Source organism: Nanorana parkeri, unplaced genomic scaffold, assembly GCF_000935625.1.
Source record: "Nanorana parkeri isolate BGI_ZX_2015 unplaced genomic scaffold, ASM93562v1 scaffold53, whole genome shotgun sequence".
Taxonomy (NCBI): domain Eukaryota; kingdom Metazoa; phylum Chordata; class Amphibia; order Anura; family Dicroglossidae; genus Nanorana; species Nanorana parkeri.
The window spans coordinates 1441671-1463673 of record NW_017306321.1 but is presented as its reverse complement, the minus strand read 5'-3'; the positions used below and the strand labels follow the sequence as shown (position 1 = coordinate 1463673).

The following is a 22003-nucleotide window of genomic DNA, read 5'->3' as shown; positions in this document are numbered from 1 at the left end:
TTATATTATATTTGTTTAACTGTATGTAAGATGATTTCATATCAGCAGAGCTGAATGCTGATGTGATTTTTAGTGAAAGGGGGTAAAGGTCCACTTTAAGGGGTAGGGACTTCCACTGCATGCAACTGCATTGTGTATAGTGGTTAGTTTGTCGACCAGAACCCACAGAAGCAAGACAATTTCTATTTACAGAGTCAAACAGGTTTTCCAAAATGAAAAAAAGTTAAAAATATATATTTGTTTAACTGATGAATATAAGATGATTTTAGATCAGCAGGCACGTTGAGGTGATTTTTAGTGAAAAGGAGGGGGGGTAACGCTCAACTTAAAAAAATAAATTAAATGTAAAAAAAAAAAAGGCAACAATTAGAATCTAACAATAGGTAGAACTCAATGGACTTGTGTTTTTTTTTCAACCTATGTAACTATGAGACGGAAACATAACAGAAATGCAAAGCCTAGAGCTTAGGTTAAAGATAAATGAAGTCTAAACAAAACATTTCCAATACCTGTCTTGGGGTTTCATGTTGTCAGTGTTGTTGGCTTCCCTTATCTTTGTACTTCTTCCTGTTACATGGAAAACAGAAATAATCATCATAATCCTGCCAATGTTTGAATGTGCAGTGCGTGGAATTTATACCCGACATCCAAAATACATTCACAGGGTGTAATACAAAACAGAATGATTAGTACATCAAACTCTGTCTGTTCTAATGACCACGCCGTTTTCCAAATTGTTCCATGAAGAGGAAAAAACCCCCAAAAAACACAGACCCTTGTTAGACAGCCGCCAATTCTTCCTCATATTCCATGTGTCCCCATCAATCAAAGAGCTAGATTAGAGGAAACCTGTCACGATAAGATATATGGGAGCTGCCCCTACCAATGGTTTTTCAAAGATCAGGATCTGAGGCGGAGATCTTCATCCTTGCTTCATTAACTTAACATTAAGAAACTAATTTGCAGGTTGGAAGCCAGCGTCAATGCAAAGAGAACACATACAAGCAGCACTGGTCAGGGAAGGAATAAGCCGGGTGCTTGCCGCTGGGAGCACGTCCTCACTCCAATATGAGCCCATACAAAACAGAAGAAAAGCAGGCGGCACATCGGATTCTGCAGAAATAGTTTATTTTAGGACATCACTGGTGTCCGGTCCAAGGTCCGCCCCCTTTGATGCGCTTCATCCAATCATAGGTGTAGTCCGATCTCTATGACTAAGCTAGAGAAACTGCAAACAGCTCGAATAATCACCTCCAATTGTGATTGGTGCAGTACCTCTTCTATGCCACAAGATGTCCTCAGTCTCCCAATGACACAACCCAGAACTCATAATCTGAAAACATGCAGTCCATCCACTTCTGCAGCCAAACTGGGATGACGCCTACTTTCTATTTGTTACATGTCCCCATTCACATAACAAAGAAGAAATAAAATCCCTGCTTGACTTTTTACATGCTCTTTCTGAAAACTCCAGGACAACAAAATCCTGCATAGTTCTCACATGCCATGCAATGTTTATATTAACCCTATCTGTACTGTTGTGGCTAGGGAAGCACCAATACCAGTTTTTCGGTATCGAGTACCGATATATTTTTTTTAGGGTACTTGCCGATACTGAATGCCGATACCAGAAGTCCCATTAAGGCAGCTGGGCGGTGTGTAATTCCTGATTATCCGAGAAGCCGTCTCCATGCCCCTTCGGCATCAGGTGATGAGGAAGTATAGAGCCCGCTTCCTGGCCAACCAGGAAGGCAGGTGGCAAGTCATTACACGGCGCCCAGCTTCCTGATTAGCCGGGAAGCCAGCTCCAAGCTCCCTGGTGATGGGGGGAGCATGGAGCCGGCTTCCCGGCCTTTCAGGAAGCTGGACATGACTTGCCACCCGGCTTCTTGATATTGGAAGATCTGATACTTATCCCGACACCGGGAGCATTTGGGAGTGTACGAGTAACCCTAACCCCAAATACACAGTATCTGCACTGATACCGATACTGGTATCGGTGATTCCCTAGTAATGGCAGATTTCATTAACAGTTCACTAGATTAGAAGGACCGTCTGTCCTAACAAAGGGTTAAAGATTTCAGGACATAGTATGTTAAATGCACTGTCACTTAAGTAGGGTATACACTGTTAGAATTTTGAACAAAAATCTATTTTGGAACGTTTGCTCAATTTTCAAGTTTGACATGTTTGGTGTCCATTTACCCGATGTGACCCCGTCTTTTATAGTTTACCAAAAATATGGGTAAGAATAAATGTTTTATAACATAACTTGGGGAAAACAGTTTTTTCCCCCGAAATTTACTGTACTTTTTTCATTATATAGTAAAAAATAAAACACACCCCCCTTGGTGATTATATACCTCCAAAAGAAAGCTCTCTCTCTCCCCAAAAAATGCTAATACAAATTACAATAGTCCGGTCATTAATTTTTTCAAGCCCTGTTCAAAGTACAATCATTGGTATGTGTAGCAGCCAATCACAGATTAGTTATTAGTCCCCACGCTCAGCTCAGCTCACCTCCCTGATTAAAGCACTGAAATCAATGTACCATAAAAATGAAATAAAGCTCCTCCTGCCACGGAATATACTGAAAGAGTTACATCGCTTCCAGATGGCAAAGTGAATCATATGACAATTCCGTGTAGGCGACAGACTGGAAGAAAATGCTGAGCGAAGACATGCGTCACCCAGATTACACCGGGATCCAGTGACAGCACATCTATATATACACATACAGAGGAACATACATAGGACGCACTTGGATTTAAAGTGGATTTCGACTTTGGCAGCCAAGCTGGGATAACATCTATTTTATATTTCTTACATGTTTCCCATTCACAATCTATAACTTGAAGCTTTTTTTTTTCGTTACTTCCGCTAGCATGGAGCCAGCTTCCCGGGTAATCAAGAAGCTGGGTGGCAGGTAGCCGCCTTGCTTCTTGATTGCTCGGGAAGCCGACTCAATGCTGATTGGCCAGGAAGCAGGCATCCCAGCCAATCAGCATTGAGCTGGCAAAGTGCAGAGATTCACAGGACAAACAGCTTTGTGAATTGCTTATAAAACAGACTTGTATGTATTATACGCAGGGCTTGAAAAATTTTAGGATGTCTCACCAGTCAGTCAAAAATGTCACCAGTCAGCATGACCGGACTATAGCCTTGCAATTTACTTTACTATTTATTTACTTTAATTTACTATATAATGAAAAAAGTACCGCAAATTTAGAAAAAAAAACGGTTTTCCCTACGTTATGTTAAAAAACATTTATTCTTACCCATATTTTTGGTAAAATATAGAAGACGGGGTCACTTCAGGTAAATAGACACCAAACATGTCAAGCCTTAAAATTGCGCGCACCAGCAAAATCACTAAAAACGACCACACCAATTGGTTATAGGCGACGCTTTAAAACCTTTAAACCGCCCATCAGTTAAGTGTTATCAGTAATTAATTGCCCTAAAATTATTACTCTCACTTTTGGGGGGACGCAAAAAAAATTAAAACAACATTTTTTTATCACTCTTTTTATTTTTTACACTTAACTTTATTGCCATCACATTGGGGGCTAAGAAGCCCCCTATGTGATAGCCAATTTACACGACAGGTCCTCTTTATGGAGATATCAGGGTCTCCAAGACCCCTAATGTCACCTAGGGACCCTCAGAGAAGCTGATGAAACAGATCTGTTTCACCAGCCGCTGGAGCTCGTGTACAGAACTCCCTTTGATCTCCTGTCACAGACCAGCCGTGCTGGTCCCGGACGCACTGGGCACAGCGGATCTTGGGATCAGCAGTGACAGCTGCTGCTAAAACAAGCAATCGGGCGTCTCTAAGGCCTCATTCACACTGCCGCGCATATACACACACGTACGTATTGTACCATATGCAACATATGCAAATAAATGGCTCCATACACACAGCCGCGTATGGAGCCGTATATTTGCGCAGCGTATATATATGCGCAAAAACAGAATGGAACAGAGATCCGTCCGGGCAGCGTATCTCTTTGTATTTACGAGCACATACAGCACATTAAAATTCCATTACGAGTGATGCATTCTGGGATTGCATATAGTGCGCGCATTAGACGCTCGTATATATGCGCATAGACGCTCGTATATACGCGCACAGACGCTCGTATATACGCGCACAGACGCTCGTAAACACGCGCATAGACGCAATATACAATTTTGCTTGCGATGTGTGTGAATGAGGCCTAAAGACGCCCGATCGCTTGAATGTAAAGCTCCCGGCCGTGTAATTACAACGGCCAGACAGGAAGCTACTCACCCGGCTCTGCAGATTGCGTGACAACATTACTGTACACCTGCTAATCATTGTGTTCAGAATCTTATCCGACTGCAACTGCCTTTATCTGCGGTAATCTCAGGTCTCACAAACCTAATTAGAAGGCCCCAGTCTTGTAAATAGATTTCTACTGATAACGAAATGTCACACCGCAACATCAAAAGGTAAAAAGAAACCACTTTCCTTCCTATTAAAGCTCCATGATCTGAGCAAAAACAATTCTGTGCTCCTTTCTGAAGCGGGGGGAGTTGCTGAAATGCAAATTCCCAATGGAGAATAAAGTTGCTCATGTTCCCTGCCATGTGAATGTCACACCTAACTGAAAGACATTTCCTTTTCTGATGCACTGTGCACAGGGGCGTCCCGAGGCTGGGTGTCACCCGGAGCAGAGACCGGGTGACACCCTGCCATGACGTCATCGCACATGCGCGGCCGGCTTATTGGGACAGAGAGGAGGGGACATTCACCCGGCGGAATGAGGTATGCTGCCGGGTCCCCTCCTCTCTCCTGACACTGTTGGGCTCTCGGTCCGTGACCGAGTGCCCGACTTTTCATAGGGAGGGGTGACACCAAAATGTCTGTCATTTTGGTGTCACCCCTCCAATGGTGGCACCCGGGTGAGGGCCACACTCCCCCTGTGACGCCACTGACTGTGCAACATAGACAACGGTCTTCTTTTCATCCATGATGCATCTCTTTGCTGTGGATCTCCTGCAGCCTCATTACAGCCATCTTCTGTCTACGCGCACTCCAGCGACAGCTGCATTTCTCAAGGTGGGATTCCTGACAGTGACAACAGTGGACCATGTCTGTGTCATGCGTGTAGAAATGGCCACTTGTAGTCTGCATCAGAAGCTCAATAGGCAGGGTGACAGCTCGGGAGCACAATTGGCAGACAGGGAAAGAGCGCTGTAACCCTGTAACAGGAATGATCTGAACAAGGACCTTCATGGAGGATCACCAGGAATCATTTTAGTAAAAGCCGTAGATTTAGAAATGTTGAGTGACCATGCAGAGTGGTGCCAATCCTTGCCATTGTCGCCCATGATATGCTGAAGAGGAAGAATACCTCAGTGTCAAAGTGCGATGGGGTGCAATTTGAACTAAAAACAGCATCGCATGGCAATAATGCATACATTAAAGCAATGCACTGAATGAACCCTCCCGAAAAAATAAACACAATAACCCCCAATTTAACTGTTTTGCTAATTGTGTTTCCTGTAGAAGGTGGAACCAATCATCTCTCAGGTTGCTGTCCTGGAAGATGATTCGGGAAAAAACGTTCCAAGCTCTGGAATTTCATTGGAAGACAATTCCAACACAGTCTGATGCGAGTAGAGCTTGGAGCTCCACATGCAACAGACCTGAGTTAAGGTGACCATACACTGCACGATTCTCGTACGAGAATCGCGTGAAATCCCGCGATCGTACGAGAATCGTGCAGTGTGAATGAAGACGTGCGACCGTTTCTACTGTACGGTCGCACGTCTTTTGTCGAAGGAGCATGCTAGAAAACCAGCCGAAAATCGTACGATTTTCGGCTAGTTTGAATGATGCTCGGGGAGACAAATGCTGAACGGGCCGGTGTGCGCACACGCACAGCACTGCGGTCATCGGAAGCCCGCCCCTCAGGGGAGCGGGCTTGCGATGATTGCAAGTACGATCTGCCTGTCCAAGATGGGCAGATCGTACGTTTTTTAATTACTTTACAACCATCGTTGTAAAGTGTATGGCCACCTTTATTATCCGCCTTCTGATGAATGCCGGAGTGGGTTTGAATGGAATTCACATGTAGGTTAACGATTCACAACCATGTGAAGCCAATCCACAGGCCACCACTATCCTCCTCTCCTGCTCGTGGGTGCGCTCCCCTCCTCCCATACACCACAAGCGTTGCTCCATCAGGGGGGCGAAACATGTAAGAGAGAAGCTGCTGAGTGGGGCGTCTATCAGTTTTGGAAAAATCGGAAAATAAAAGTTAATTTTAACTTTGAGGAAGTGGCATGCATCTTTGTCACAAACTATTACATGTGGGTTACATGAAGATTCCCTTCATGTCCGTTCTCAGATTTATTTCCAGTATTTATATGTAACTGACATATCAGAGTGCACAACGCAGAGTACATGGAGCCATTCACATCGGTCTCTGCCCCATAAAAGAAGATACATTGAGTGGCATTTATCAAAATAGGAGCAGACAGAATCTGGAGCAGTTGCCTATGGCAACCAATTAGCTTATCTCTTCAGTGTGTTCATTAAGGCCCCGTTCACATATAGCGACATACCTTTTGCAGCGGATCCGCACGGCCGGGATAGCGCGACTTTCGTGGCGACGTTCCAGCGACGATCCAGCGACGGTAGCGCGACCTTCCCCGTCGGGCTCCATAGAAAAAAAGTAAAATCGCGCAAAATCCGCCGAAAAAAAGGGTCCGGTAGAAGCGACTTGCGACCGCGACGAGCGACGCGCGACATGGAGTTAAGACAGCTCCATTGAATAACATTGGCCGGCGACTTCTCGCGATATCGCGCGGCAAAAATGCGCGATATCGCGGCGGAAATCGCGCGACAATTCGCTATATGTGAACGGGGCCTTAAGCTTTGGAAATGAAAGAGCTGATTGTTGCCATGAACAACGACTTCAAATTTTGTCTGCTCCATTTTTGATAAATTCCCCTCATAACTGAGGTACGAGGGGAAGGGGAGGGGCTTTTAACTGTTTTGCTAATTGTGTTTCCTGTAGAAGGTGGAACCAATCATCTCTCAGGTTGCTGTCCTGGAAGATGATTCGGGAAAAAACGTTCCAAGCTCTGGAATTTCATTGGAAGACAATTCCAACACAGTCTGATGCGAGTAGAGCTTGGAGCTCCACATGCAACAGACCTGAGTTAAGGTGACCATACACTGCACGATTCTCGTACGAGAATCGCGTGAAATCCCGCGATCGTACGAGAATCGTGCAGTGTGAATGAAGACGTGCGACCGTTTCTACTGTACGGTCGCACGTCTTTTGTCGAAGGAGCATGCTAGAAAACCAGCCGAAAATCGTACGATTTTCGGCTAGTTTGAATGATGCTCGGGGAGACAAATGCTGAACGGGCCGGTGTGCGCACACGCACAGCACTGCGGTCATCGGAAGCCCGCCCCTCAGGGGAGCGGGCTTGCGATGATTGCAAGTACGATCTGCCTGTCCAAGATGGGCAGATCGTACGTTTTTTAATTACTTTACAACCATCGTTGTAAAGTGTATGGCCAACTTTATTATCCGCCTTCTGATGAATGCCGGAGTGGGTTTGAATGGAATTCACATGTAGGTTAACGATTCACAACCATGTGAAGCCAATCCACAGGCCACCACTATCCTCCTCTCCTGCTCGTGGGTGCGCTCCCCTCCTCCCATACACCACAAGCGTTGCTCCATCAGGGGGGCGAAACATGTAAGAGAGAAGCTGCTGAGTGGGGCGTCTATCAGTTTTGGAAAAATCGGAAAATAAAAGTTAATTTTAACTTTGAGGAAGTGGCATGCATCTTTGTCACAAACTATTACATGTGGGTTACATGAAGATTCCCTTCATGTCCGTTCTCAGATTTATTTCCAGTATTTATATGTAACTGACATATCAGAGTGCACAACGCAGAGTACATGGAGCCATTCACATCGGTCTCTGCCCCATAAAAGAAGATACATTGAGTGGCATTTATCAAAATAGGAGCAGACAGAATCTGGAGCAGTTGCCTATGGCAACCAATTAGCTTATCTCTTCAGTGTGTTCATTAAGGCCCCGTTCACATATAGCGACATACCTTTTGCAGCGGATCCGCACGGCCGGGATAGCGCGACTTTCGTGGCGACGTTCCAGCGACGATCCAGCGACGGTAGCGCGACCTTCCCCGTCGGGCTCCATAGAAAAAAAGTAAAATCGCGCAAAATCCGCCGAAAAAAAGGGTCCGGTAGAAGCGACTTGCGACCGCGACGAGCGACGCGCGACATGGAGTTAAGACAGCTCCATTGAATAACATTGGCCGGCGACTTCTCGCGATATCGCGCGGCAAAAATGCGCGATATCGCGGCGGAAATCGCGCGACAATTCGCTATATGTGAACGGGGCCTTAAGCTTTGGAAATGAAAGAGCTGATTGTTGCCATGAACAACGACTTCAAATTTTGTCTGCTCCATTTTTGATAAATTCCCCTCATTGTATCTGCATCTCCTGTACAGAGGAGAAATACCCCCATCCGCATCTGCCACTGCCCATCCGTGCCCACCACTGCCCATCCGTGCCCACCACTGCCCATCTTTCCCTACCATCAGTCGTTCTGTCAGAGGAAAGGTTGGCTTGTCAGGTTCTTGCTGGGATCCAGCAGTGTGTAAGAAAATGTGTTTCAAAAATACACCCAGTCCAGAAATTCCTGGAATTTACCAAATAAAGGATGATCTTTTTCTCGTGGATGGATTCCAAAAAAGCAAATACTGACAACTCTGCCATTTAACACGAGATGGGAAAACAAAAACTGTGCACAGACAATTAACCCCTAACCACAGACAAATAATCGTGTTGGATAAAGTGTGTGTGTGTGTGTGTGTGTGTTTGGGGGAGGGGTTAGTTAACATTTGTGTCTGTGACCCCCCATCAAATTTTCCCTTACTTCCTGTTTCTGTTACTCCTGTACAAGAAATAGGGGGTCAGTTAGGCCTGCACTGCAAGGGTGCTTGATGTGTCTAGGTGCTAAAATAACAAAGTTATACCCACCCGAAGCCCAAGCTGACCAGCTGCCACAGGGCTGCTCTATGCACAGTGTATAGACATGATTTATGGGGCCTTAGACCGCTGCAGAGGAGCGGGGGGACACATTCCAGGGTCTAAGAAAAAGCCGGCCGGGAGCTTTGGGTGAGTATATCTTTTTTTTAACCTAGGCACAAATGAGCTGTTAACCCTTGCAGAGTGTGGGTAGTCCCATTGCAAGGGTTAAGATTGAATTTGCCCGGCGTTCAGCTTTAAGATTCAGCATTATGAATGGTTATGAAATAAGACAAACTACTACTAAACACAACATACCAGAGAATCTGTAACAGCAAGCTCTCATGCAATGCACCTAAAATTGTGTGTGGCAAACCAATCTCAGTACAGACCACAACTATGTGATCGTTACCATCGCCGACTCATGAATGTCACCATCAGCAAACTCTTTTCAGTCATGCTGTGTCACCGCAGAGCTATTGAAGGATTCGTATAGCAACATCATCGTTCATTTACAGGTCTGTAAAGTAACTAACACCATACAGACACAAGGGAATCAAATAATTACATTTATGGCCAGGACCTGAGTATGCAGTACCGCACCCCTGGAAATAGTAGTAGTCACAAAGAGAGAAAGATGGGGCTTTTTAGGTACCAAATGACAATGAAAGGTAAAAAAGTATTGTTTATGAAATAATGATTAAAATATGTTCAAATTCAAATAAAATTCATTAAAGAAAACCAACTAGTCAGATATCTCCTAAAAGACTCACTCCACTTATTGAATAACCAGATCACAGATACATGATGAAATAAATATATAAATATTGAAGTGACATGATTGAAGAGATCAACATGATTGGTTTATAGGTTGTTCGGAGTGGAGGAGTCATATGATTTCAACGTTTCACGCCAAAAAGCGCTTCCTCAGGAAATGGAAGATATTGGTTAAGCAGGTTGGTACTTGTGCACTCAGAAGACCCGTCTGGGCAGAACCCCAAGATTCAGGGGGAGACAGGAGCAAGGATCAAAACCCCAATAGCAGGCAGTAGGAGGTGGAAGTCACACCAAAGGGAAAAGGAGCCCACAATTGCTCACTGTCACTTCAATAAGGACCCACCACAGCCAGAGATCGAGAAGAGAGGCTCCCAGTGCTTCACAATGTCCTGAGCCCCCAGCGTCAAGCACAGCCGCCCCAGAGCCGCAGGGAAACAAAACTTTTAAAGTCTATCTAAAGACTATCTTTTGTTTCGGCGAGCACCCATTGGCTAGAAGGGCGAGACGCTCCATCGCGGGGTTTTTGTCACAACAGCTTTATTCAAGTGACATTAAACTCAGGAATTAAATCTTAAAAATACAATCAAGTACCTTAACTATTAACAAAAATGGGGGGAATTCATCAAAACTGGAGCAGACAAATTCTGGAAAGGAATTGCACTGCAACCAATCAGCTTCTCAGTCTCAATTTCAAACCTTACCTGAGCAAACTGAAGAGAGATGTCGATTGGTTGCCATGGGCAACTGCTCCAGTTACAATAAATTCCCCCCCAATGTATCTTATTTGTGTATCACTCGGCTGTAGATCCTCCAATCATCTCTGAATTGGTGCTGACACTGTCCTTCCTTCTGTCCTTCCATGTTCCCCATGGTCCCTGTGTGTGTTGTAAAGTAGCCACCGCTCTTAGCTCGCTCCTGTGATGGACTACAATCTCATGTTTAGTTTACTAATTTGTTTTGAGATTGTAGTCCATCACAGTCTCGCGATATCGCGCGGCAAAAATGCGCGATATCGCGGCGGAAATCGCGCGACAATTCGCTATATGTGAACGGGGCCTTAAGCTTTGGAAATGAAAGAGCTGATTGTTGCCATGAACAACGACTTCAAATTTTGTCTGCTCCATTTTTGATAAATTCCCCTCATTGTATCTGCATCTCCTGTACAGAGGAGAAATACCCCCATCCGCATCTGCCACTGCCCATCCGTGCCCACCACTGCCCATCCGTGCCCACCACTGCCCATCTTTCCCTACCATCAGTCGTTCTGTCAGAGGAAAGGTTGGCTTGTCAGGTTCTTGCTGGGATCCAGCAGTGTGTAAGAAAATGTGTTTCAAAAATACACCCAGTCCAGAAATTCCTGGAATTTACCAAATAAAGGATGATCTTTTTCTCGTGGATGGATTCCAAAAAAGCAAATACTGACAACTCTGCCATTTAACACGAGATGGGAAAACAAAAACTGTGCACAGACAATTAACCCCTAACCACAGACAAATAATAGTGTTGGATAAAGTGTGTGTGTGTGTGTGTGTGTGTTTGGGGGAGGGGTTAGTTAACATTTGTGTCTGTGACCCCCCATCAAATTTTCCCTTACTTCCTGTTTCTGTTACTCCTGTACAAGAAATAGGGGGTCAGTTAGGCCTGCACTGCAAGGGTGCTTGATGTGTCTAGGTGCTAAAATAACAAAGTTATACCCACCCGAAGCCCAAGCTGACCAGCTGCCACAGGGCTGCTCTATGCACAGTGTATAGACATGATTTATGGGGCCTTAGACCGCTGCAGAGGAGCGGGGGGACACATTCCAGGGTCTAAGAAAAAGCCGGCCGGGAGCTTTGGGTGAGTATATCTTTTTTTTAACCTAGGCACAAATGAGCTGTTAACCCTTGCAGAGTGTGGGTAGTCCCATTGCAAGGGTTAAGATTGAATTTGCCCGGCGTTCAGCTTTAAGATTCAGCATTATGAATGGTTATGAAATAAGACAAACTACTACTAAACACAACATACCAGAGAATCTGTAACAGCAAGCTCTCATGCAATGCACCTAAAATTGTGTGTGGCAAACCAATCTCAGTACAGACCACAACTATGTGATCGTTACCATCGCCGACTCATGAATGTCACCATCAGCAAACTCTTTTCAGTCATGCTGTGTCACCGCAGAGCTATTGAAGGATTCGTATAGCAACATCATCGTTCATTTACAGGTCTGTAAAGTAACTAACACCATACAGACACAAGGGAATCAAATAATTACATTTATGGCCAGGACCTGAGTATGCAGTACCGCACCCCTGGAAATAGTAGTAGTCACAAAGAGAGAAAGATGGGGCTTTTTAGGTACCAAATGACAATGAAAGGTAAAAAAGTATTGTTTATGAAATAATGATTAAAATATGTTCAAATTCAAATAAAATTCATTAAAGAAAACCAACTAGTCAGATATCTCCTAAAAGACTCACTCCACTTATTGAATAACCAGATCACAGATACATGATGAAATAAATATATAAATATTGAAGTGACATGATTGAAGAGATCAACATGATTGGTTTATAGGTTGTTCGGAGTGGAGGAGTCATATGATTTCAACGTTTCACGCCAAAAAGCGCTTCCTCAGGAAATGGAAGATATTGGTTAAGCAGGTTGGTACTTGTGCACTCAGAAGACCCGTCTGGGCAGAACCCCAAGATTCAGGGGGAGACAGGAGCAAGGATCAAAACCCCAATAGCAGGCAGTAGGAGGTGGAAGTCACACCAAAGGGAAAAGGAGCCCACAATTGCTCACTGTCACTTCAATAAGGACCCACCACAGCCAGAGATCGAGAAGAGAGGCTCCCAGTGCTTCACAATGTCCTGAGCCCCCAGCGTCAAGCACAGCCGCCCCAGAGCCGCAGGGAAACAAAACTTTTAAAGTCTATCTAAAGACTATCTTTTGTTTCGGCGAGCACCCATTGGCTAGAAGGGCGAGACGCTCCATCGCGGGGTTTTTGTCACAACAGCTTTATTCAAGTGACATTAAACTCAGGAATTAAATCTTAAAAATACAATCAAGTACCTTAACTATTAACAAAAATGGGGGGAATTCATCAAAACTGGAGCAGACAAATTCTGGAAAGGAATTGCACTGCAACCAATCAGCTTCTCAGTCTCAATTTCAAACCTTACCTGAGCAAACTGAAGAGAGATGTCGATTGGTTGCCATGGGCAACTGCTCCAGTTACAATAAATTCCCCCCCAATGTATCTTATTTGTGTATCACTCGGCTGTAGATCCTCCAATCATCTCTGAATTGGTGCTGACACTGTCCTTCCTTCTGTCCTTCCATGTTCCCCATGGTCCCTGTGTGTGTTGTAAAGTAGCCACCGCTCTTAGCTCGCTCCTGTGATGGACTACAATCTCATGTTTAGTTTACTAATTTGTTTTGAGATTGTAGTCCATCACAGGAGAGAGCTTGAAGCGGTGGCTACTTTACAACACACACAGGGACCATGGGGAACATGGAAGGACAGAAGGAAGGACAGTGTCAGCACCAATTCAGAGATGATTGGAGGATCTACAGCCGAGTGATACACAAATAAGATTCATGTTTGTTAAAGCGGACCTTTACCCCCTTTCGCTAAAAATCACAGCAGCATGCAGCTCTGGATGCTGTTTTAAAATCCTGTTACATTCATTAGTTAAACAAACGTGTTTTTATTTTACTTACAAATAGAGTTTTTCCACTTCCTGGTCCACTTTGGCACAAATGATGTAATGTTCCCAAGTATGGCATCCTAGGATGATTACATCAGCAGAGCATTACTGGAAAATCTCATCTGTAATCTCAGGGAAAGGCATTTTCCTCCCCTGAAATGATCTGCATGGTCACATGACTAGTCACATGTGCCAGAGTTCCAGGAAGTAAAGGAAGGTCTAGTAACCTGCCCTTAGTTAACATGGCCACTGTCAGAAGACTGGGGAAGGAGAAAAAAAAATCAGGTATGCAAAGCCGGCAATTATCTAGAAGTAAGTGTTTGTAGCTTGTCATCACTAAACATTTCTAATAGTTAGGGTACAAGAATACATGTTCGATGTTTCTCTCCTGACTTTAGGGTCACTTTAAGGCATACAGGAAACACAGTATCAACCATGCCAACAAAAAGTTTCTAAAGAGTACATCAGCAGTGGGAAGCTGGGAAGTGGAGGAAAAGGAGGGGAGGTGAAGGGTAGGTAGAGGGGAATATATGTAGAGTAATTCAGGGGCCAAAGTGGGTACTGGACTGGGTCCTAGGTAGGGGGCCTCTCTCAGGAGGAGGCTTGTGTTCCCAAGGGGTAGATTGACTATTGCCCCCGGGACTAAACGGAATGGGAAATGTTTGGGCTTTAGATAAAATTAAAATATCTTTAAATATCTAAAATTATCTTTAGTTACCGTAACTGTGTAATACATATAGGGATGCACTGAAACAGATCGGCCGAAAATAGTACTTTTGGCAAAATGTCGAAAGTGTTATCTTTTGGCCGAAATGGCAGAGCAGCCCTGATTTCTCTCCTCCCCGCTGGGTGCTGCTCTGTGTCCCCTCTACGTCCAGCAGGGAGGAGAGAAAACTGTCACAGGAGGCCGAGCAGTGCAGGGGAGGAGAGCGCTGTGAGCAGCCGGCATCTCTCCTCCCGCACCGCTCAGCCTCCTGTGACAGATCAGGAGAGCGGTGTGGGGGGGTCAGCTGTCACAGGAGGCCGGGACGGCGCTGCAGGGGAGGAGTCAGCTGTCAGATCGAACTCTCCTCCCCGCTCGCTCAGCCTCCTGTGCCAATTGATTCAGGATGGAGAGCGGGTACAAGCAGTCAGTGACCGCTGAGTTACATAGTTACATAGTATTTGAGGTTGAATAAAGACATATGTCCATCACGTCCAACCTATTTGTGTATGTGTGTATGGTCCTATTGGCGTGTAGTACGTATAGGTCCCTGTGTGATCTCATCTTTAAAAGTGCTTGTACCCCTGTATACTACGGTCCCTGAGGAAATCGTCCAATCGTCTCTTGAATGATTCCACACTCTCAGCCGAAATCACAGCATGTGGCAGCGAGTTCCAGACCTTGACTGATCTAACTGAGAAGAAACCGCTTAGCCCCTTGTGCTGAAATTTTTTCTCCACCAATTTTAAGTGGTGGCCTCTCGTCCTTGTCATGGAGTTAATTGTAAAGAGTTTGCTGCTAATGTTACTATCCCCGGTAAACATTTTGTACATGAAAATAACGTCCTGGCGTCTCAGTATACCGCGAGCTACATATACTGAGCCTAGGGTGACGGGAGGACGCTAGTTTGTGTCCTCCCGTTACCCTAAGGAGAACTATGGGGAAAAACACTGACCCCATAGTTCTCCTTTAATCTCCTTACTTCCAAGGAGAACATGTTTAGATTTAGAAGCCTGTTCTCATAGCTCAGGTCCTCCACCCCCTTTTTGGAGTTTGGTTGCCCTCCTCTGGACTCTTTCCAGTTCAAGGACATCCCCCCCTGTTAACTGGTGCCCAAAACTGGACCGCATACTCCAGATGTGGTCGTACCAGTGATCTATATAGTGGCACAATTATAGACTTGTCCCTGCAAAGTATTCCCCAGTGTTTGTACATAATTGAGGATATGGTATGGTTACTATATCCTCAATTATGAATGAATGGGAGTGATCTATATACCCTCCTGTTCATTCATGATTGTGGTTATAGTAAACATACTCTGTCCTCATGTTATGAATGAACTGGAACAATGGGAGGAATTTATCAAAACCGGAGTAGACAAAATCTGGAGCAGCTATGCATGGCAACCAATCAGCTTCTCTCTTTAGTTTGTTCAGTTAAGATTTGAAACTGAAAAGGTAGAAGCTGATTGGTTGCCGAGCACAGCTGCTCCAGATTTTGTCTACTCCGGTTTTGATAAATTCCTCCCACTCAGTATGGAGGATTCCTGTTCATTGATAACAGGGGCTGCAGGAAAAGAGATTGAGGATAGGGGTCTGTTTGCACCTTTGATATTTCACCAAAGCCCCTAAAAAAATAAAATATTTAATAGAAATAAAAAAAATGCCAAAAAATTTAGAAAAGGTTAGAAAAAGAAAAACATTTCACTTTCGGTCTGACATTTTTTTTTATTTTCGGTTTTGAAAATTTCCCTTCGGTGCACCTCTATTCTGTTCACGTGTGAGTGGTGTCAGCCCTGACCAGTTTTCTTTTGCTAAGCTGCCCATACTGTTCCAATCTCCCAATCTTGAATCCCTGGTCAGAACACTATTTGCATGGAGTTTGCAGGTTCTCCCTGTGCTTGCGTGGGTTTCCTCCGGGTACTCTGGTTTCCTCACACACTCCAAAGACATGCTGGAAGGGTAATTGGCTCCTGTATGTGAGATGGGGACCTTACATTATAAGCTCCTTGGGGGCTGGGACTGATGTGAATTTGCACTGTGTAAACTGTCAGCACTATAGAAAGACCTGTAACAAATATATAAAAATAATCATTCTGTAGTCCCCAATACAACAACTAGGAGGGCTGATTACTCCCCGTGACATAACTCAGGAAGTGCGTAGCAGACGCAGGGCAGCTCTGGATTTCTGGCAGGATCATCAGATTTTTGTCAGCACTCAACGTACAAATAGAACAAAACGCTTACAATGGTATATATATCTCACAGACCAAAAAAATGGGCAAATAAGAGAAGTTCATTGTTGGGGTTTACAGCTAAAAACATTCCAAATGCCTCCCCAAAAAATATGCCGACCTCTTATCACAGTGATAAGAGCTGGCCCGTGCAGATGCCCCCCCCGGGAAGGACAGGTGCTGCGTGTGATTGTACGCAGCAGCCTGTTCTTCTCATAGATGGATCCCGTCTGCCTCCGAGCACGGACACTCGCTTCAGGTTTGTTCTCTTCAAAAAGGCAGCCACAGCCTGAGTAGAGAAGTCTGCCAGCCCCCACCCCCCATGCTGCAGAAAAGGAGCCCTGCTCTCTGTGTGGAAGCAGTGGTCTCTCTGCAGAGGTTCACTGCAGGCTGTGCTGAGTCAGGGCTTTCCAATGAGCAGGGAATATGAGATTTGCCTCAGCAGGAAGCATGTCAGACCTCTGCGGAGAGACCACTGCTTCCTTATATTGACCAATGGTCGCATTTTGCAGTGCGCTGGCAGGGGACAAGCTTGGTAGTGCCTCTGAGGCCAGAGGTTCCTGCTAGCTCCGCAGCAAACCCTCCTCCCTTCACAGGGAAGCTGACTGCGCTCTGCATTCATTTATCTACATAAAAACTTCAAGCCATTAGAAGACAGGTCCTTGTGATCACTATACACAACACTGCACCCCCTCCCCCACCAAGGCCAGACTAGAAAAGGCCAGATTTGTGCACAAGTGACGTCACCCCTCCCAGCTTTCGTATGACACACGCCCCCCACCACCAAAACCCGGGGAGACCCTCCGGTGCAGCTCGCTGGAACGTCTAGTGTGGTTAGACTGTGATGCGCCGCCACTCACCATCGTCACCGCAGCCTCTGCTCCCGACACAACCCCATTCCTGAGTCGCCACAATCCCCTATTGCCGGAAGTGACCTCAAGCGCGGCTGACGTAACTTGTTGTTTACGCCCCCAGGAATTGGCTCACGGTGGTTCTCGCGATAAGTTGGGTGGTGGGGCTCCAGCGTCGCCATCTTTGTTGAGGGAAACAATTTAGCTAAAAGTGTTTGGCGATGGTAACTTAAAAAGAAAACGTGATTCTCCTGACTGTTTGATTTGGAATATTTTAATGATTCATGGGGCACCATGTTAGTTGGTGCTAGATATTGTAGTCTCTGTAATTTGCAATAAGTATAGTTATCATTAGAGAAACTTGGAGGATGTCTTCCAGACATCTGTATGTAAACATACTAGTTAACTGGGGGTTATGCAGACTTTCTGGCTTTAATAATTTGAGAAAGTATACAGATATGGCCTTAGGATTTTGCTTTGACTGCTTTCTTTCTACCACTGATGTCGGGCTTTCTGTCTTCCACTAACCATTGATGCCGGGCTTTCTTTCTCCCACTAACCATTGATGCCGGGCTTTCTTTCTCCCACTGACCATTAATGCCGGGCTTTCTTTCTCCCACTGACCATTAATGCAGGGTTTTCTTTCTCCCACTAACCATTGATGCCGGGCTTTCTTTCTCCCACTAACCATTGATGGCGGGCTTTCTTTCTCCCACTAACCAGTGATGCCGGGCTTTCTTTCTTCCACTGACCATTAATGCTGGGCTTTCTTTCTCCCACTAACCATTGATGCCGTGCTTTCTTTCTCCCACTGACCATTGATGCCGGACTTTCTTGCCCCCACTGGCCACTAAAGCTGTGCTTTGTTCCTTCCACTTACCACTGATGCTGGGCATTTTTCCTCCCACTTACCACCAGTCGTGGGGTGTTCCTCCCACTGAATACCTTTCCCAGGGCATTCTTCCTCCCACTGACAACCTTTTTCAGAGTGTTCTTCCTCCCACTGACCACCAAAGACAGGGTGTTCTTCCTCCCACTGACCACCAAGGCTAGGTTGTTCTTCCTCCCACAGACCACCTTTCATACAAGAGTTTTGCTGACTGAAAATGGACAACTGTGAATTGGCCCTCAGACTGAATGGGCAAGGTGATAGTGCCTCTTTAAAACAAGCCATTGCTTTGAGATGCATACATCTGTATTGTGCCATGGATGTCAATGTAGTTGGCTCGAATACAATGGTGGAAGAGCTCACACATGCCAGGGAAGGTGACAAACATTTTCTAAAAAGAATCTGGTAAGACGGGGACTGCTTAGAACTGTGTCTATGACTAAAAATGCAGAGTGTAACAGGATATACATGTCACTTTGGCTCTGAAACTTCATGCTTCAAAGAAATCACTGAGAACAAGTAGCATTTACACCGGCCATGTTGGATTCACCACCATACCCAGAAGGACCCAGGGGGGAAGAACTGCCCTCAACAACTGTTGGGGTTGTAGTTTGAGACCCAAAGTGACCCAAAGTAAAGCACTATGGGGTTATGGCCAATTCATAATACAAGGAAACATGGAAACCTTATTAGCTATGGTTGGCTAAAGGGACAAATATAATGTATATTGTTACCCTCTGCTCCTTCAAGTGACACTAAACTCAGGAGTTAAATCTAGAAAACACATTCAAGTATCTTAAAGGAGAACTATGAGGTGAGTGCTTTTCACTCACCTCATAGTTCTAGCTGACCTGTGACAATAAGACTGTCACAGGTCGGCTCAGTAGATCGGGAAGTGAGCAAACACATACCGGCGTTTGCTCACTTCTCGATCCTGTCACAGCTCTCTGCCGTGACAGGGGGAGGGCTGCATTCCCCCTCCCCGCTCCTCCAGCGCTGACTGGCGGAACGGACGGGGGAGGGGGCGGGTACATCTGGCTCTGCCTCTAGATAGGCAGAGCCAGCTGTCACTCACACAGCTGGGCGGATCCAGACATAATTGTCGGGATCCGCTTCAGCTGCGGCGTCTCAGTATACCGCGAGCTGTAGCTCACGGTATACTGAGCTTAGGGTGACGGGAGGAAGCTAGTTTGTGTCCTCCCGTTACCCTAATGAGAACTATGGGGAAAAGCCCTGACCCCATAGTTCTCCTTTAACTATTAACAACAATGTATCTTATTTGTGTATCACTCGGCTGTAGATCCTCAAATCATCTCTGAATTGGTGCTGACACTGTCCTTCCTTCTGGAGGGGGGCTACTTCTGTTCCCCATGGTCCCTGTGTGTGTTGTACAGTACCCACCGCTCCAAGCTCCCTCCCGTCATAGACTACAATCTCAATACAAATTAGTAAACTAGACATGAGATTGTAGTCCATCACAGGAGCGAGCTTGGAGCGGTGACTACTTTATAACATACACAGGGACCATGGGGAACAGAAGTAGCCACCCTCCAGAAGGAAGGACAGTGTCAGCACCAATTCAGAGATGATTTGAGGATCTACAGCCGAGTGATACACAAATAAGATACGTTGTTAATAGCTAAGATACTTGAATGCATCTTTAAGGTTTAACTCCGGGGTTTAGTGTCACTTTCAGTTAGAGTGACTGTTCTCATTATTCTGTGGTGCACCAGATTTTTCCCCTAGTATACTGTAGACATCTGAATTAAAGCACTGTCTGGTGATATACAATTCTCAATATGGGAAAGCATGCATACCTATTAGGTGTACTGTCCATTAGAGGACTTCATAAATCACAAAAACAGCTTTTGGAGATTTGCTGTTCACTCAGATCATCTTTATGATACAATCTTGAAATTATGATGGGGTTTAAGTGCATTCAGTTATGTCTCCACTTTCTGGCAATAAGAAAACTGTTAGTACTGTATGTCTAGGCTATTTAATCATAATTTACAGACGATTCCAGACATAGTAGCTCCCAGGTTCGCCCATAAAGAGCTGCATGTGGATGTCTGGGGCTCTACAAAGTCTGTCCTGCCAGGCACTGGCCTGAAGATCAAAATGAAGATATGAACATACCCTGGAGACAATGTTAATCATATCTGAAAAGGAAAACAAAAAGATCAGCCTGGATGAACATACCATTGTTATCTCTGTCTTTCTGTCAGTGCCTCTTTGTCTTCCTCATATGAGTATTAGGGATGTCCCGATACCACTTCTTCAGGACCAAGTACAAGTACTTCCTCTCATGTACTTGCCGATACCAATTACCGATACTTTTTCTTAAAGGGGCAGGTGACTTTAAAAGATCCATAGTACAACTACATGTTATGTACTATGGATCATGATTTAACCTATTCATGTTAGCAGGGGAGAATTGTAACTCTATTGCTGGAGTGTAGTGGAGGTGTGTGCTGTATATATGCACTACATTTACATTACACACGTCCAGTACACTATAGCAATAGATTTACAGCCAGCCCCATCCCAGCTTCCCTCACTCACAGTTTCACTCTGATGGTTTTTTTCTTGCATCAGTCTTTACCTGTTTTTATGTCTCTACATACAGATCTGTAGGGAGAAGTGAAGAAGGAAGGTGGGTGAAAGCGGGAGAAGAAAAAAGAAACATAGGAGAAGATAAAAAACATAAGGAGACTGGTGAACAGAGCCAAAGTAGAGAAGAAAGTGAAGAGAAGGAAAGATGGAAGAGAAAGAAGTTGGTGAAAGAAAGTTAAGAAAAGGTGGGGGGAGAAGGATAGAGAAGGAAACAGAAAACTGGAAAAGGGGGATGAGGGATGGCAGAAAGACAGGAAATGGATGGAAAGGTAAAGGATATAATGGAGAGAGTGTGGAGGGAAGAAGGAAACAAAGGGGAAGAAGAGAGAGAGAGAGAGATAGACAATAGAGGAAGGGAGCCAAAAGAGGAAAAGAAAAGAGAAAAGAGAGGAAAAGATGGAAGGACAAATTATTGGAAAGGAAAGAATGGATTGAGATAAGGAAGATAAAGATGAAAAGGAGGGATGGAAGGAAAAGAGGAGGAGAGAAGGAGGGAAGAATGAATGGTGGAAGTGAGGAAAGGGAGGGCACAAACAATAGATAGAGGAAAGGATATAAAGGAGAGAAGAAGCATAGGGAATAAAGTAAACAAGGGATGGAAAAGAAATAAGGACTGGAGGAAGCAACAGAAATATAAAGAAAGAAGAGAAGCAATGGAGAGGAAGATAAAAGAATGAGCTGTTGAGAGGAAAACAGGTGTGGGGATGTGAGATACAGTAGAAGAGGTGGCTAGAATAGCAAGTAATAGAAAGTCGGGAAGGCAGGAAGAAATGGAAGGAAGCAAAGAAGAAAGGAAATAAGGAAAGGAGTGATGGAGAAAAAATAGAGAACTAGGAAAAAATAGGGGATGGAGGAGAAAGGAAATGCAAAAATGAAAGGTAAAGGGAGTTAGAGGATGGAAGAAAGGGCGAAATGTAAAGAAAAGCATAAAGAGTAGGAAGGGAGCCACGGCTACCATCTAGGATAGACTACAAACATGTCTGTCTTTATTCATTTCCATCCATTGCATGGGGAATGGGGAGATTAGTAGTTTAGAGAGGAAAGATATATGGACGCATAGGATTTTCTTGCATATTACTGCAGACTTCTGGTAAAATCTGTGAGGTAATCACACCAGCAGAACATGACATGTCTGGGGACGTTCCGTAAGCTGTCTTATGATTGCCATATTACAATGAATTGTTTAAACGGTTT

The 22003-nt window shown here is 44.9% G+C and overlaps 1 protein-coding gene across 1 annotated transcript in view; it reads right to left on the bottom strand.

The window, feature by feature from the left end:
- The window catches only part of UBXN2A (UBX domain protein 2A), a 30684-nt gene extending 13319 nt beyond the window's left edge, over positions 1 to 17365 (bottom strand). The window contains exons 1-2 of the mRNA XM_018575442.1: positions 17314 to 17365; positions 510 to 567 (exon numbers count right to left, since the gene is read on the bottom strand). Coding sequence (XP_018430944.1) covers positions 510 to 526 — 17 coding nt within the window. The 5' untranslated portion in view covers positions 527 to 567; positions 17314 to 17365. The remainder of the gene's footprint in view (positions 1 to 509; positions 568 to 17313) is intronic.
- Between the last annotated feature and the right edge of the window lie 4638 nt (positions 17366 to 22003).